Source organism: Diuraphis noxia, unplaced genomic scaffold (assembly GCF_037042655.1).
Source record: "Diuraphis noxia isolate RWA-SAM2 unplaced genomic scaffold, SU_Dnox_SAM2 contig0003, whole genome shotgun sequence".
Classification (NCBI taxonomy): domain Eukaryota; kingdom Metazoa; phylum Arthropoda; class Insecta; order Hemiptera; family Aphididae; genus Diuraphis; species Diuraphis noxia.
In genome coordinates this window covers 14,076,531-14,092,737 of record NW_028301713.1, presented here as the reverse complement: position 1 = coordinate 14,092,737, position 16,207 = coordinate 14,076,531, and the positions used below count along the sequence as shown (strand labels likewise).

Sequence of the window (16,207 nt, the reverse complement as noted above, 5' to 3'; positions counted from 1 at the left end):
TCTCTCAAGGACAAACGTACTATATATATATATATATATATATAGTAATTACGGTGGTGGAAACAATCGCATTAGGTATTATTATAATATAATATATTATTGTGTGATGTATGTGTGTGCGAGTGTGTGTATGATGTATTCCCACGCGCATCCTTTCCGCTGTGCTGTTCCGGTCACATACACACGCGTACAACCCGTCGCAGTTTTGGATTTAAAACGTCCGACTTTGGAGGAGCAGCCCCGTGGTTAACGGTGAAACAGGCTGATGTATTACACGAGTATTGTGTACACTTTTTTTCTATTTTTAACGACCTCATTTCCGATCTCATATCTTATAGTTATAATAGGATTGGATACAGCCATTATAAACTATAACAATAATATTTATCAAATATTTACATGATGAACTATATATTACTTAAAAAATTAATTTGCTTATAACTTTTTAACTCGTTGTAGTTCATTATCGTATCAAATTGATGACTATAATTTTGGTGTAGATAATATTTCCGTTTAAACAATAACTCACTATTAGAATTTTCCAGTTAATTTTATCATATTTTGTATGATAACTAGGTATTAGTAGACATATTAAAAAAATAAACTGCAAGGAAAACTTAATGCATAGACCATTACAGCTAGTGTGCATAATTATAGAAACAATAATACAGAATAGTTTTTTTTTTTTTAATCAAAGCGTTTAGTTATTAATTTGAAAAAAAAATCCACATAAGTGTATAGGTTTACAGTTATGACAAATTATATAATATGAAAAAGCGGATAAGCTTTTTTACCTGAATTAAGTTAGTGTTTTTTTCATTATTATCCTTAACTAAATTAAATATTTTGTTTGATAATTATTAATTTTTAACATAACAGTGTTGACATTGACTTCACTCAAGTTAATTTGTCATCATTAACTTTCCCACATGGAAAGAGGTGTTTATCTTAATAAGCTATTGCCTACAGCCTATTTATTAGATTTTATTTTCATATTATTATGGTTATTTTATTTATATTTATTATTCGTGTGTTATCTAAGTTATCTAATTATTTTATGTATCACTGTAGTTATTTTGCAGTATTTCGCTTATTTTCTGTAAATACTAATGAATATATTTATATTTACGTTGGAATTTTCAAGTGTTAAAATTTAAACTTACCTATACTATTATATTATATTATATTTTGTATTGTCCAGATAAATTATTTGGTTATTTCTTTTGTGTCATAATAACATATATAGATAAATGTTTTAATAAATGCATATTATTACCTCATTTAGATTATTATTGGGTTATTTTCATACAACACTATTTGCGCGCGGCCTTGGCGAGGGTAAAAGAAAGCGATACGCGAGGGTCGAAAAGGTCGTGATTATTTATATTTTTTAAGTGTATGTTGGTTTTTCTCACCGGAACCGGAAGTCCTTTGGCTTCCTCTCGCATCGCCTTACGCCAGTAGACGACCGTCCACCGGCAATACGGGTCCTGCGCATCGACGAGTTTCAACGCTGGGTGACCGGACACTCCTCGATCGGCGTACAGACGAGGCATGACGGCAGCGACGAACAGTGGCTGCGGAAATATCGACACAATAATAATAATAATATATTTATCGACGCAATAACACTATGATCGTGTGGGTTCGTCGATTTAGTGTGTTTAAAACCATTAAAAACAAAGTGTGACCACCATAGTAATAAGGTCTAATTGCTACTAATCATACTACAACATGCAACTGTAAACTTAAATAATATATGTTAATGTTTGTGAGTTTTGTGCGAAATAAGTGGATCAAGTGCAATATGAACACTTTGAATCATCAGGCAAGGATATTCATATATTTATACGATATAAACGATAGGTATACTCACATTATCACCGGACTAAAAAAAACTGAGCAGAGTGAATATAAAACTATATTAGTTGATTTAAAAATACATTTATCAAAATACGTTCAATAGATGAAATTATTGAATCAAAAAATTGTGTTGATATCAACTTAAAACTGTATTTTATACCTTACCGACATAGTTTATTAAATTTCCATGTGTTTATTGACTCTATATTATAGTTATACATTACCTAATTCAATTAATCTTAACATTTATCGTATTACGATATCCAATCGTCATAATAGTTTGCTTGATGTCTATCGGACACACGTAGATAGATAAGAAAATACTTATTTCTAATCGCATTCATCTTTGTGGTCGAACCGAACAGAACATCTTGAATTTTTGTCGAACTACGCGTAGTGGATGCATATTTTTTAACTGGCTGCAGATGTTTGTTATACGAAAAGTGTTTTTTACATTATCTCTCGAAAATATCTTGAATTGCTTAAGTCGTGCTCTCACACATTATCATAAGTGCTTTAGTAACCAATAACGCATCCAGTTGTTATGGTGATTTATTTTGATTGCCTGCAATTTACAACGACCTCATCGTAGGTCAACGAGATACGATATCATACCATCTCAGGTCGTTGACAAAGGTTAAAGTGTGGGCGGTGACACTAGGAGACATATGCCCCCCTCGCCTTCAACAGCGTTTAAAAGGCGTAAAAGTTAAAGTCGAATCAAAACAACTTCTCTGTTCAAAACAAGTAATTATTCAAGTCTTATAATCATAGATTTATCAGTGAGTAATTGGAATTTTTTTTTTTTAATTTGGTAAAATAATAAATAATTATCAATATAAAAATAATAACCGGTGAACAATATTCCGTTATAATATATATTTTAGTTTGAGCGTTAAGACAACTGTCTTAACAACAATTATTTAATGCAAGGGGCTAATAATGGACGGAAAATAGCTTTTTTTTTTTTTGAAAAATTAATGAAAGAACAGCCCATTCCTAACAGAATGTTTTTTCGTACGGGACAACACTGATTTATACGGAAAGCTCAAAATAAAATATATTAATAAGAACCTCAGTTGTACCTTTTGATAATTAATTTAAATTTGAGACTTTTTTTTTCCATTCGGAATCTTTAGTCGTTTTCTAAATTAGAACACCGACGCCCAACCATCACGCATCATCGTTAAGCTAAGTATTTTATTTTTTATTTTTTAATTCAATCTCCGCAGGGTTGGTTTTAAAATTTGATTCCAACAAAAATGCATTATTTAAACGCATCAGTATTATTTTATATGGTAGCACTGGAGTGTAATAATTTGATATTTGTTCAGTCGAGCACCTAATCGAATTCTCGTAAATAATATTTAATAATTCATACACACACACACCGGTGGCCAATATAGCTATATTATGTAACATAGGTAGGTACATATTATTAATGTGGTTATTCATTATTATCTTGAACATTTTCTCTCTCCCCCACCTTTAATTCCTAAATCTTCTCTATCAGCTTAATCCCTGCAGGTACGTATAGGTATTCGTCAATGATATAACATTATTATTTATTATGTGATTAGATGCGTTCGATTTTCTAGGTTATAGGTATACTATAAGAATTTAATAATTAAAATATTTAAAATATTACATCAAACATTTTGAAGAAGGTGGCGATGGCGACAGTAGTCATACGATATTTAATTCATTATTTTTCTCAAGAATTAACAAGTAACCTTCAATAATTGGATGGTATATGGAACATTGAGAAGTTGGTAGATTAAATGCTCAAAGTATTTAAAAGCTTTGGATTTTCCAAAAATAAAGAATGAACTACACAATTTTTATAGTTACCCACTGTCCACATTTTACTCTTAAAAGTATTAAAATGAATATAAAATAATCTAATTGTAAGTCAATCTATATATGAAAATTATTTTTTCCATTTTAAGTTTTCTGTCTTTACAGGTATACTCTAAACTAATATATAGTATTATGTAGGCATGGTAGGTAAAAGTACTAAAAAATTTGCACAGTATAGCGGTAAATATAAAGTTGACAAAAAATAATTATTACAGGTACCTAGTACGGATATGAATTTAAAAAAATAAATCACGCCCGTGGATTAATCCATTTGATTTTCTTAACTTATATTTGTGAGCTTAAAAAAAAAAAAAAGATCGAATACAATATTATATAATAATATGTTCTCCATAGTTCCAATACTAACTAACTACGTTTTTGATACTAACTTTTAGGTTATACGAATATTCGGTGCCAACCTAAATATGAAGTTATTTTTTATGCGTTTCATCTGTGTAATATTTGCAAGTCTGCAGTATTGTGTTAAGCTAAGAATTTTATAAGTATACATTAACAACTATAATTTAATAGTTAACGAAAGTTGTCAACGTGCGCGCGTACAACCCAGCTGCTATTAGTCGGAAAATGTAAAACTCAGCTGTAAGTGCAGTTTATATAATATAGGATGTCCGGGTCGTTAAATTCCGCAAACAAATCATGTTATTCTATGAACTTTGAATGGAGTTGAGTTAAGTCACTGATGGCTCGAAGATTTTTGAATAGACATGGTTATAATATAACATTAATTCTTCGCTTTTTGGTGGAAATTTCTAAATTTTTTTTTCTTTGTAGAACAAGCCTAAGAATCATCATATTTTTTTATCGGTTCATCGGTCCATTTAAAATTAAAAATACAAAGATAGTTTGATAACATTATATTATATACTTATTATAGTATAAGTATAATTAAAAATAAAATACTGTTTTTCATTTTTCAAAAGAAATCTTTTCATTTATAATTTATCGTTAGCCTTAAGACATATAAATACTATGTAGGCACTCCCTTAAATATATTATGTTATTAAAGATACTTGAAGCTTAAAATAGTCTTAATACTTTATACAAAAAAATTAAAGTGAATATATGACATTTATAGGAAATTGAAATTTTGCATTAACATTTTTAAAGTTATTTACTATGGGACAATCCTTTTGTATAAATTATAAAATACATAATGAAATACTTAATGTCTTAATCGAGTGTATAAAATAATTATAAAAGTAATGCTATTTACAAAAAAAAAACTTTTTTATCGAGATAATAAGCTATAGCTAAGCTAATTTATAATAATTATTATTTCTTTACTAATCATTTATTATTATATTTTATTCAATGGAGTTAACAACATGTCATCTATCAATCTATATATAGCTACAGTATTTGTACTGTTTCTTTCCATAGTCTCAACCAACTATAGGTACTACAACATTTTGGGTTCACATGATTTAAATATTATACTTCTTCCTAACCGCCACTGGTCAGTAGGTAAGGTAAGTTTTTATTTGGATTCATTGTTACTTACCTCTTACATAATCCACAAAACAGGGTCTAAAGGAATAGAATAGTAAATGATGAAAATATAAAACATAATACAAGAATGTTTAAAAAACAAAATATACTAAAAAAAAAATAAAGAAGTTGTTATGTTAGGAAACAAATATAAACAAACAGGTTTAGTTTAAACTGTGTGAAAAGTAAATGTATGTGTAAAATTGTGTGCTTTGGAATTATACTCATCTAATTAAAAAATCTAACGGCGATAAAATATTTGATTTCGTTCCAAATGAGCTGAAATTAGTCACATGCTCGCACTTAATATATTCTTTTTACTCGCAATGTTGTATATACCTATAAATGTTAAAAATAATCGTTTTATTTTTATTTTATGGGAAAATTTAAATCAAACATCGAATCTGCAATACGTTAACCATACAAGTCGTCGAATTATGTTATTTAAGTTTACCCGAAACCCTGTCGCACCGCATTATATTATTCGGTGGCTTTATGTTCAGGTTATAATATATTATTACGGTTACGGTTACACTGTTTATAATTACAGAGTAGCGAGTTTTATATTATATTCACCAAGTCAAAAACTATTTCGTTTATATAAAATTATTATTATTTACGTTCGTATAGTATATGACGTTATTTTTATTACTATACGTAATGGATTACTTACATACCTTAGAAGAGACACACGGGCTAATGGCAAACGTATCGCCAAACTTCAAAGGTTCGCCTTTTTCGCAGCTGCTTCCGAGTCTAAAACAAAATGAATTACACGACGTATTTATTTTTTTTCTCCGAAGATCAAACGCTCTAAACACATTACCTACACGAGAGACCTACATCAGTCTATGATGTTGACGGTAATTACTGTAGGCTTTGGGAATTCTAGCATTTACATACTTTTTTTTTAATTATTGTTAAATACAGCAAAGTGCGAAATAAATTCGTTTCTCGGTGCCATGATATCGGATCTAAAATTTGAATGCGCATATTTTTGCATATTTGATAGATTTTGCAGGAAAGTGTATATTTAAAATTTTTTTGCTTATTTTGACAATTTTTTTTAAATTTAAAATTAAAAACGATAGTTACATATAACTATAACATATACATATTTCAATCGATCGAAATATATATATATATATATTAATACTTACAGTAATATGCTATATCTTTCTGCAAACTACCTCTCATAGAGTCGTATTTCGTTATAATTTTTGTGTAAGTACCTATAAATAATACTATAAACCCTAAATATTGCAATTTTTTCGTATAATTACTTTGTGTAAATAATAAACATTTAATTCTCGGTTTAATTTTTCAAAATTTTAAGGTAAACATTTATTTTTCCAAATTTAGTTGTTGCATAATATACAATAATAAAAGTTGTATCTTTAATTAATAATTCTTAGTTTTTTTTTTTTTTTCCTATTAGCTATTAGTAAATACAATGATAGCTCAACATTTACAATTCTATCGATGAAACATAATACATTACAATTATGGTTTTAAACAAGATAACATAATAATCATATAGAAGAAAAATATACATAATAGCAGCGATACGGATAATAGTGCTTAAAAATAAATAGTATCGACAATTATTAACATCAATATTAAATATTAGATAAATGTTATCAATTAAGGTCTGACGATTATAGACATAATGAGTAAGTATATATGTGTATATAATAAATAGAGTACAGATTACATAATAGATTAATTTTGACGAAAGTAATTAAGGCGATATAATGCTTTTAGTGGCGAGTGAGTTTACAACTGTATGAAGAAGAGTGATAAGTGGAGTGATTAACGAATTTAAACTTGAGATGAAACGTGATAAAGTGACGGAAATTGGTTCTGAGGAAGATATAATTCTTAGTTATTATTATTTTTTATTAATCATTAGATATAAATTTTAACTAATAATTTTTTAAAGTTAAAAGTGAAATTAACCACGATTTAGGTGGTGGTAAATTTTTGTTTAATGCATATAAATGCATATTTTAATGACTTTAGAAGCATATTTGTCTATTTTTTTGGAGATATAAGTCCGTAAGCCTAGACTAATCACGAAGCTGATGTTAAGTGAATAATATTTTTATTATCAATTACGGTCATTACGGATATTATCAGTGAGTGTAAAATATTATGTGAACCGCAGTCAAGTTTCAGACGATGATGTGCGATAACACATTGAATGTTTAAGTTTTTTTGATTCACTATACGACGAGAGTAGTTTTCCAACGTGAAATTGAATGAGTCGCGTAGACTTTTACACAGTATAATACCTAATTGAGTTAAATATTATATTAATTTAATTTTTTTTCCTTCTCGAAATAATGAACCATCGGACCAATGGTTCTATTTTATCTGCAGTGTCGACGAAATTCGACGGCTCAGTAGATTTTCCTTTTATATTAATTTAATTATTTATGATACTATTGTTTAACTGATTTAAAATAATAATCAAAATTATAATTTTTATTTTTTACTGATTTTTAAACTGATTTCTGCAATATCACTAATTTTAATATCACTGTAAATTCTTAGTTAAATATTAATAATAGCGCGATTTAAATAATATACACACTTTTATGAAATTGATTTGCACTTATAACCACGATTTAAGATATACAGGTTGCACAACGACCTATGTTTAATAGCGTCCCGCAGTGACTTTAAAAATGGCACTATAAAACAGCTGTCAAAAATAGAGCATTAGCGCTCCCGGTGTCGAAACAAAAGCAAAACGCCTATGATTAAAGATCTTATATTATTATCTATTTCGAAATTTTGCCTCGCTTTTTTTGTCATTTGATTCAGCTTCTGATTTTATACTATTTATTCTATTATTATACTTGAACTTGGACTTGAATACTTTATTTTATGTATAACAATAAGTAAAAGACAATCTTATATAATAATTTAAAATAAAACTAATTTCCTTAGATAATAATAAAAATTTTCCCTACATGTGGCGACACTGAAATACAATTTTCCCCGCAAAGAGCGTTGAGAGTTAATTTTTTTGAAGTGTCAGTTCTTGAGTCACAATATTTGTCTTCGTTGTGCAACCTGTATATCTTAAATCGTGCTTATAACTTATAAGTTATTTATTTTTGCGCGTTTTGGTCATATTTTGCGCTTATGGTCTATAGGCTAGATAAACCAATCGGCAAAACGGAAAAAATTTACTTTGTACACAATTTCACCGCATCACTATCTCGTCATCGTAGTCAGTATAACTCGTTTAATTATATATACAGTAACTGTTTGACCTAAGAGGCTAAGACGTGTAGGGCTCGTGTGTATTGGATTAGACGGGTTTACATCTTTATAGGTGTGACACTCGTCATATGACTCACCAAACATTTTAATTATAAATTCCCATAGAGTTGATTTTTTATCTGACTTTTTTAACTGTTGATGTGTTGCGTATAATATTACTCACATAGAAATTAATTGAACGAGCATTTTCTGAATTATTATAAATATAACTTACAATAATAATAACTTTACGGTGATTTCATCAATATACACTGAAAAAAAATTATAGGTAGGTACCTCCACATAGGACTTCTATGACTAAATAGTCTACAACATCATAGCTATCGATTCGACTTACTCGCAAATCTTGAAGCAGTTTCGCACACAGCTCTCGGTCAACGGAGAAGCGGTCATTGTACAGCCAGGTCCCAGCCCGTCCAGTTCCGAGTGATGGTCACTGGTCGAACACGATAGGGCCACGCCACCGGTACCTTCGCGCCAGCCAGGGAAACGGATATCCGGGCACAAGAGCTGTACGTTTTCACCGTACCTCAGGAACTCGTAGGTAGAGTCCAAGACCACCTGTGCGGTGTATGATCGACACATAATTATAAAAATATTTTATGATAATATATACCTATGTTTTTATTTTTATTTTATTAACTACAATATATCGATTGGCAATTGGAATTTAAACAAAGGGATTTTGAGCATAATATTAGCAATACAAAATTGACATAAATGATAAATTAAACAACAGAAACAAGCAATAAATAAATATTTATAGAAATCACATTTAAAACAAACATTCAAATTAGTTGAACTGAGATTTGATCTGGTACAAAAAACTAAACATAGTGATTGGCTATGGGGATCGATATAATATTTTTGTCGTTTAAAATAGTGTCAATGGCGTCATCGCATAACTACATATTTAGGTACATATTATTTAGTTTTCTCATCAAATCAAATTAAGTCTATATATAGTTTCAAAGCCTTTATTTTTCGAGTGGACGGTGTCATTGGATATCTATTTAGCATGGCCATCGATAAGAAGTCGATCGTCTCAAAGCCACGTGTCATCATTTATTTATCTGATGGTTGTATAGTAAAATGATATCATTATTTAAAAAAGTAGTGAAATTTCGGCGCACCGAGATTTGTACACACAGAAAGTATTATCAAAACTATAAACTAACGTCCGTGCGAACATTACATTCCATATTATTTTCTTTTTTATTCGAAATAACGATATTCTCCGGAGTTGCTTGTATTTACAGATCGGATTACCGCAGTGGTCTCGGACGAGTCCGGTCAGATATTATTTTTTATTTTTATTGCGTGTAACCTTCCCTAACCTAGATTAATGCAATCGCATAGCTCGACGATACCTGCAGTGGCCATCTGGTCAAGTGTACTCGGAGTGACCGAAGCCGTAAAAATAATAATATAATATGCTTGACCGGTCACTGGTCATCACCATCGTCGAGTCGTGTGCTATCAGCCAGCACGACGACGCGATGAAACAAGTTTGTGATTCTCATCGAACAGGTGTGTTAGCTATTATAATATGTGCCCCACAACTGAAGCGACTCGTTATTTGAATTTGAATTACAAAAACAAGTATAAATACGCAAAAGTGATGTTATTAATCGTCAAACTTTATTTTTATCATAAACAAACAATCGCAAGCGGTGTTAAATCATAAACTTTAACATTCTGTGAAGTCATTTCAGCGGATAGCATAGAAAATGTATTAATATCGAAGTCAACGTTTATTGAAAATTATTGAAATATTTGTTACCAATTTGTCATTTTGATAGTAGAATCTCCAAAGGTATGAACATTTATAGATTGAACGTGCTACTGATTGAAATGTGGGAAATTTTACGAACCACTCGATTGTCGGAGACGCAATAAATCGTTGAGGCTTGCAATCGCTATAACACGCATTCCCGACTAGCGACCGGTTTAAGACTTCTCTTTCGCAAAAAAGTGCTATAAAAATTTAAAAAAAAATAAAAACAAAAACAAAACAAATATAGTTGCAGATTTTTTTTTATTGAAAATAATATTTTCGATATCTATCACCTTTAGCAAAGCTTGTGTTTAGCGTTATTATATATAAGTGATACAATTATTATAATTATAAAATTTAAAAGATACGGAGTATAGGTTCTAAGTACATGTAAAATTAAATAAACAAATACCGTTTAGAAATATCATCAAAAAGTTGTACATGATAAAAAAAGAAATATAAAATAAAAATATTATTTTTAATCTAAGATACACAAATAAAAGCTCTTCGATTAATATTTACACAGCTTAAAATATAAAATAAAATTACTGTAACTCATTATTTAACTCATTAAATAAATATTTATATATTAAGCCTTTAATATTAATCCTTTTATCCCCAAGTATTATTTTCTTAAATTCAAAAGGCATAGAATTTAAAAACGTTAGTCCCAGATAATCTACAAAGCATTTAAGTCCCACATTTCACCTTTAAACTACAAACAAACTGAACACGAAAAATCAGAATTTATTTTACACAAAACACTTTGACTGGCGTGTTCGAGATGAATACTTGACCGCTATCTAGCGAAATTCACCGAGCAAGTTTTGATCTGACTATATTATCGGAGATAGATGGCGCTATAAAATAGATTTGAAATATTAATTTCGTTCCTCTAATATTATTTTGGTTTATTCAATATGATGTTCAAAATACTTTGACATTAATTTCACACTGCAGATAAGAGACAAAGCAAGATGAGAGTGTTTAATAATTCTGCGAAAACCAAAAATATTTTCACGAGGTACGTAATAAAATTAAGTACTTACTTTTAAAATAAGTTCCTAATGAGATTACTTATAATTTCTCACGAATTATAAAAAAAAAAATATTCAACAACTATTCGTGTTCGACATTTACTGTAAAAATGACAATAATAATACAATTTTCGTTTTAATTAAAAAAGTTACGTAAAAATTCGGCATGATAAATTTATCGAATGAAATCATAACAAGCTAATATACAAACACGAAATCTAAGAATCCTACATTTTAAATTATTATGATTTGTCTTATTTTCTTTGTTGAAACTAAAATAACACCAAGATATGATAATACAACAGTTATACAAGTTTATAGCAAGCTGCGGCTAGGTATATAGATAATTATAAACCTATTATATTGTATAATGACAACAGGATAGTAATAACAATTAAAAAATGTGCGATAGACGTATAAATATAAAAGACCAATTCAATTGATTGGTTGTCAGATATGTTCTCGACTTTAGCTATGATTAATGAAATAGAGCAACATTTTTTTTTTTCATATTTAAGGTGTGAAGTTACTCCCCTGGCATTATTCAATTGGTCAAAGCGATAGTTTTGTTCATCCCAACACCGGAAAACAGGACGTGTGTGTTGGCAAAAGACAAATTTATATGCGGTTGCTGATGAGTGTACCAATATTTAAATGCAATTTTCTTTTTTCAATTTTCTTTCTTATTTTTGAAATATTTTTTTTTTTCAGCCTATAGGATACTTACCAAGTTCCGCCTCCATGGTAAGAAGGGAGATAAATAGTGAACGCAACAAGACTTGAAAATAATTTAGTTAGCAATGTATAATGTACCATGATCAGTTACCCGATGGTATGATTATATTTGAGACAAACACAACAAATGTGTACGATATCGGTTTTGTCTTGACTTGGCGAGAGAAGGAGACAAATGATGAGAAAGGACAACACTATGTGTTTTATTTTAGATTTTGAGCGGAGCGAGTAATGTATTGATTTTACCATAATATTATGTTTTTTTTTATTATTATTATTTTTTTTATGTCTGTCATCACGTTTTGGGGCAGTAAAACTGCTTCGATTTTCGATTTCAGTACCTTTTTAGATCAGAAAGTGAATCTAGTTCGTACTTTGGGAGTCAAAAGTAAAAAATTTTTTCTAAATAATCGGTATAAACAAACTAAAAATTAAGAGAAAACAGGACAATTTACGTATAATCAGTTTTCGATAAAATCGAATTTGGTTTTTGATGTAACTTTAAAAAAAATGACCATAGATACATGAAATTTTCACCGAATGTTTATAAAAGAAGTATATTATTCTATCCATCATGCAATTTTCAAAAAAATTCAACTTAAGTTGAACTATTCATATTTCATAGGCATATGCAATTTTCGATCATTATTAGTTTTTTTTTAAAATTAATATTCATAAAAATTTATTTGTTGGGTAGAAAAGTTTGAAAATTTAATACATGACTCTTAACATATTGCTACAATAGTAGTTGAAAAATAAAATAAATCCAGTCACAATTTTTTTTTATAAGCATTCAAAGTTTGAATTTTGAAAAATTACGTAAAAATCACGAAAATTCGCAAATTGTTTTAAGCTAGAAATTCATAAAAAATTTCTTTTTAAATCTAAGATTTGAAAATTTGATAAAAGACTCCTTACAAGTTTAAAATTTTTATCACAAAAAAAAATTCCACCGGAAATACAAATTACATTTTTATGAGCGTTTGAAATTTAAATTTTTACAACATTGGATTTTTGCTAGATTTCTTATTTAGCGATTTTCTTATTTTGGTGTAACTCTAAAACAAATAATCGTAGATACTTGAAATTTTCACTAAATGTTTGTATACGCATTTTCTATATTTGATAAAATTTTCAAAATATTTTGATTTGTTTTGAGCTGTTTACTGAAATTTAATTGTTCTACTTTTTTTTCTAAAAATATCGATAAAAATTTATTTGTTGGTTAGAAAAGCTTGAAAATTGAATTCAAGACACCTAACATATTTTTACTATAGAATCTGAAAAATATTAAAAATACATAGGCATTATTTTTCAAATAGTTCAAATTTTTACTAAATATGTAAAAAATTACGGTTATGTTCAAATTATCTTAGATAGAAATTCATAAAAATTTTTCTTTTTAAATCTAAGATTTGAAAATTTAATTCAAGATTCTTTATAAGTTTTTCTATCTTCATCAAAAAAATAAAAAAATATCCACCGGAAAGTCAAATATTTTAATCAGTAATAATAATCTATAATATATCCTATAGACAGATAATAAACCGTCTCCGCTCAGAATCGTTTTTCGTATACAAATAATTATATAAGATCATTGAATTCAAAATTTAATTCCATCCATTACAGTAAACTACTGTACAGCAGAGCGATATTCACTTTACTACTTTTTTTTTCCATTAGGAATGGTACTCTTTGACTGATGAGTTTTTCTGCACTTGCGGATAAAAGTGATAACCTTATACAACCATTGGAATCAGAAGTGCGTTCACCTCTGCACGAATAGACTTGACTGAAAGTAATATAAAATCATCTACTGACTTAGAAAGTCAAAATATATTTGACTATATTTAGTGATATCACTGATATCAGACAATTTATGATAACAAAATGTGATTTTTCTTCCAGGTTCTTATGAAACGAGGCGTAAACGAAACGATGGATCTTTAAGTCTAATAATTGAATAGAATGTCAAGAAAAACATATCAAAACGAATCAATTATTGTTTTATAGAGATAATACATTTTTAGAATGAAACAGAAACAAAATTTTCATAATCAAATCGATTAAATGCTACTTATATTTTAGTTTCAGGTCTAAAAAAATTCGTCGTTCGAGGATACAAAATTGTACATTGTAAACTGTCTTCGAATGGATATTATAATATTATGCTCGGACATCGGCAAGGCGCCTAATGCGCTTATTATAATATTATATAGAATTACCGGCCGCAAAAGGCTTGCGTACATTCTCTGAGACTTCTGTACGAGCAATTCTCCTCGGTTTCGTTTCGCCAGGAACGATTTGATTTTTTCCTAAACGATTAACAATCAACCGCGATTACACAATCATATTATAATAACATAGTACATAATATTATGTATAATTCGAACAATAGTAATAACAATGGCGACCAAGAATTTCGTACGGATTCAAAAATATGGATTTTTCGCGTTTCGAGTGTAAATACTTTATAATATTATATCGAATTCAATAAATTTTAATATATAAAACAATATCGCAATAAAGAAAATCCACGCTGGGATCGACTTTTCAATCCCCGAGAGTCACGTCACAGGGTTATTGCATTATAGCAGTGCAGTTGATGAATTTACACGACCAGACACTAAAAATATTATTTTTACACATTCGGACGTCTTAGTCCGGGCGAGGGAGTCATACGCGTTTTTATATACATCACATAACAATATAGATAGTACGTATATATATAGGTATGCATTTAAATATATATTATTATTATTGTTTTTATTATCATATAATATAATAGGTAGATGATGAAATCGATATTGTTTACACTGCTCGACTCACGGATCGCAAACAAGTTTCTTCCACCCAATTTCCCATCCGGACGTTAATACTGTATAGTTGTGCGTCCCGATGGTCCATGATGTTGATGATGGTATGGAGCAGGAATAATGTTGTTGTGTAAATATCGGGTAAATTATTATAATATTACCGTGGTATTGGTAACTGATGTAAAACAATGTAAAACGCCGTACGATTCTATGTAGATTTTTTCACACGATATGGCCGCTGTGAACGATTGATGATAAATTAATAATACGAATCTTGGCGGTTGTCACAGCTGCAGGCTTTGATATACAAATATATTTATGGTAAACACGTCGCGCGGACGACAAACATATTACATTATAATTAGAAAGTCTAGATAATATTTTATTATTATAGGTAAAATAATTGTTTCTACGGGTTGCCGCGTATTTTAATTATGGCCATCACGACTCTGTTTTAGGCTAAATTGTCTGATTCGGGAATAAGTATACATCTAAAATGCCAAATGTTTTCACCGACCCATTGATAATTTTTATTTTGCTCTTTTAGACCGTTAATAATTATTGTTCGTCTTACTATCCATATTTGTGAGTACCAACCCAGTTGAAAAAGTGATTAGATTTTCAAAAACTGAAAAGAAAAAAGTTGCATTGACTTGCCCAAATATTGTAAAAGTTTACAACAAACATATGGGTGGTGTGGATCTACTTGACAGATTGCTAGGTAGATACACAATTAAAACGAGAACCAAGAAATGGTACATGCGACTGTTTTATCATTTATTAGATGTGACCATAGTGAACTCCATAGGTTACTACACAAGCGAATTATTGCTCAAAAAAAAAAATAATTTAGATTCAACACAAAAACTTATTTCACTTAAGGATTTTCGAGAAGAACTTGGAATATTTCTTTGTGTCAGTGGGCAGTGATTAACACCAAAACGTGGACGCCCAAGTACATTGGAAAGTGTTATTGAAATAAAGAGAAAAAAACCAAACGCAGCAGCTGTTCAGCCACCTAAAGACGTTCGGTTGGATCAAGTAAGTCACTGGTCAACAGATACTAACAAGCAAAGCCGATGTAAGATGCCAGGATGTTTTTCATATACCTGGTAAAAATGTACAAAATTTAATTTGCTTTTATGTGCTGGTAAAGGAAAAGAATGTTTTTTTTTTTAAATATCATACATCATAAAAAAGTGTTTTTAATGTTGTTTTTTTTAATTGACTATAAAGTTTTGCTAAACTAAAGTTAGATGTGTATTATTTTGTATCTAATTATTTTATTGACTTTTAAATATATTTATTTAAATAAA

At 29.1% G+C, this 16,207-nt stretch overlaps 1 protein-coding gene across 1 annotated transcript in view; it reads right to left on the bottom strand.

The window, feature by feature from the left end:
* LOC107172836 (cilia- and flagella-associated protein 161) overlaps positions 1 to 14,982 on the bottom strand; it is a 31,567-nt gene extending 16,585 nt beyond the window's left edge. Inside the window, exons 1-5 of the mRNA XM_089223175.1 lie at positions 14,905 to 14,982; positions 14,301 to 14,390; positions 8,864 to 9,087; positions 5,910 to 5,988; positions 1,416 to 1,577 (exon numbers count right to left, since the gene is read on the bottom strand). Of these exons, the coding sequence (XP_089079301.1) occupies positions 1,416 to 1,577; positions 5,910 to 5,988; positions 8,864 to 9,087; positions 14,301 to 14,390; positions 14,905 to 14,982 (633 nt within the window). The remainder of the gene's footprint in view (positions 1 to 1,415; positions 1,578 to 5,909; positions 5,989 to 8,863; positions 9,088 to 14,300; positions 14,391 to 14,904) is intronic.
* Positions 14,983 to 16,207: the final 1,225 nt, after the last annotated feature.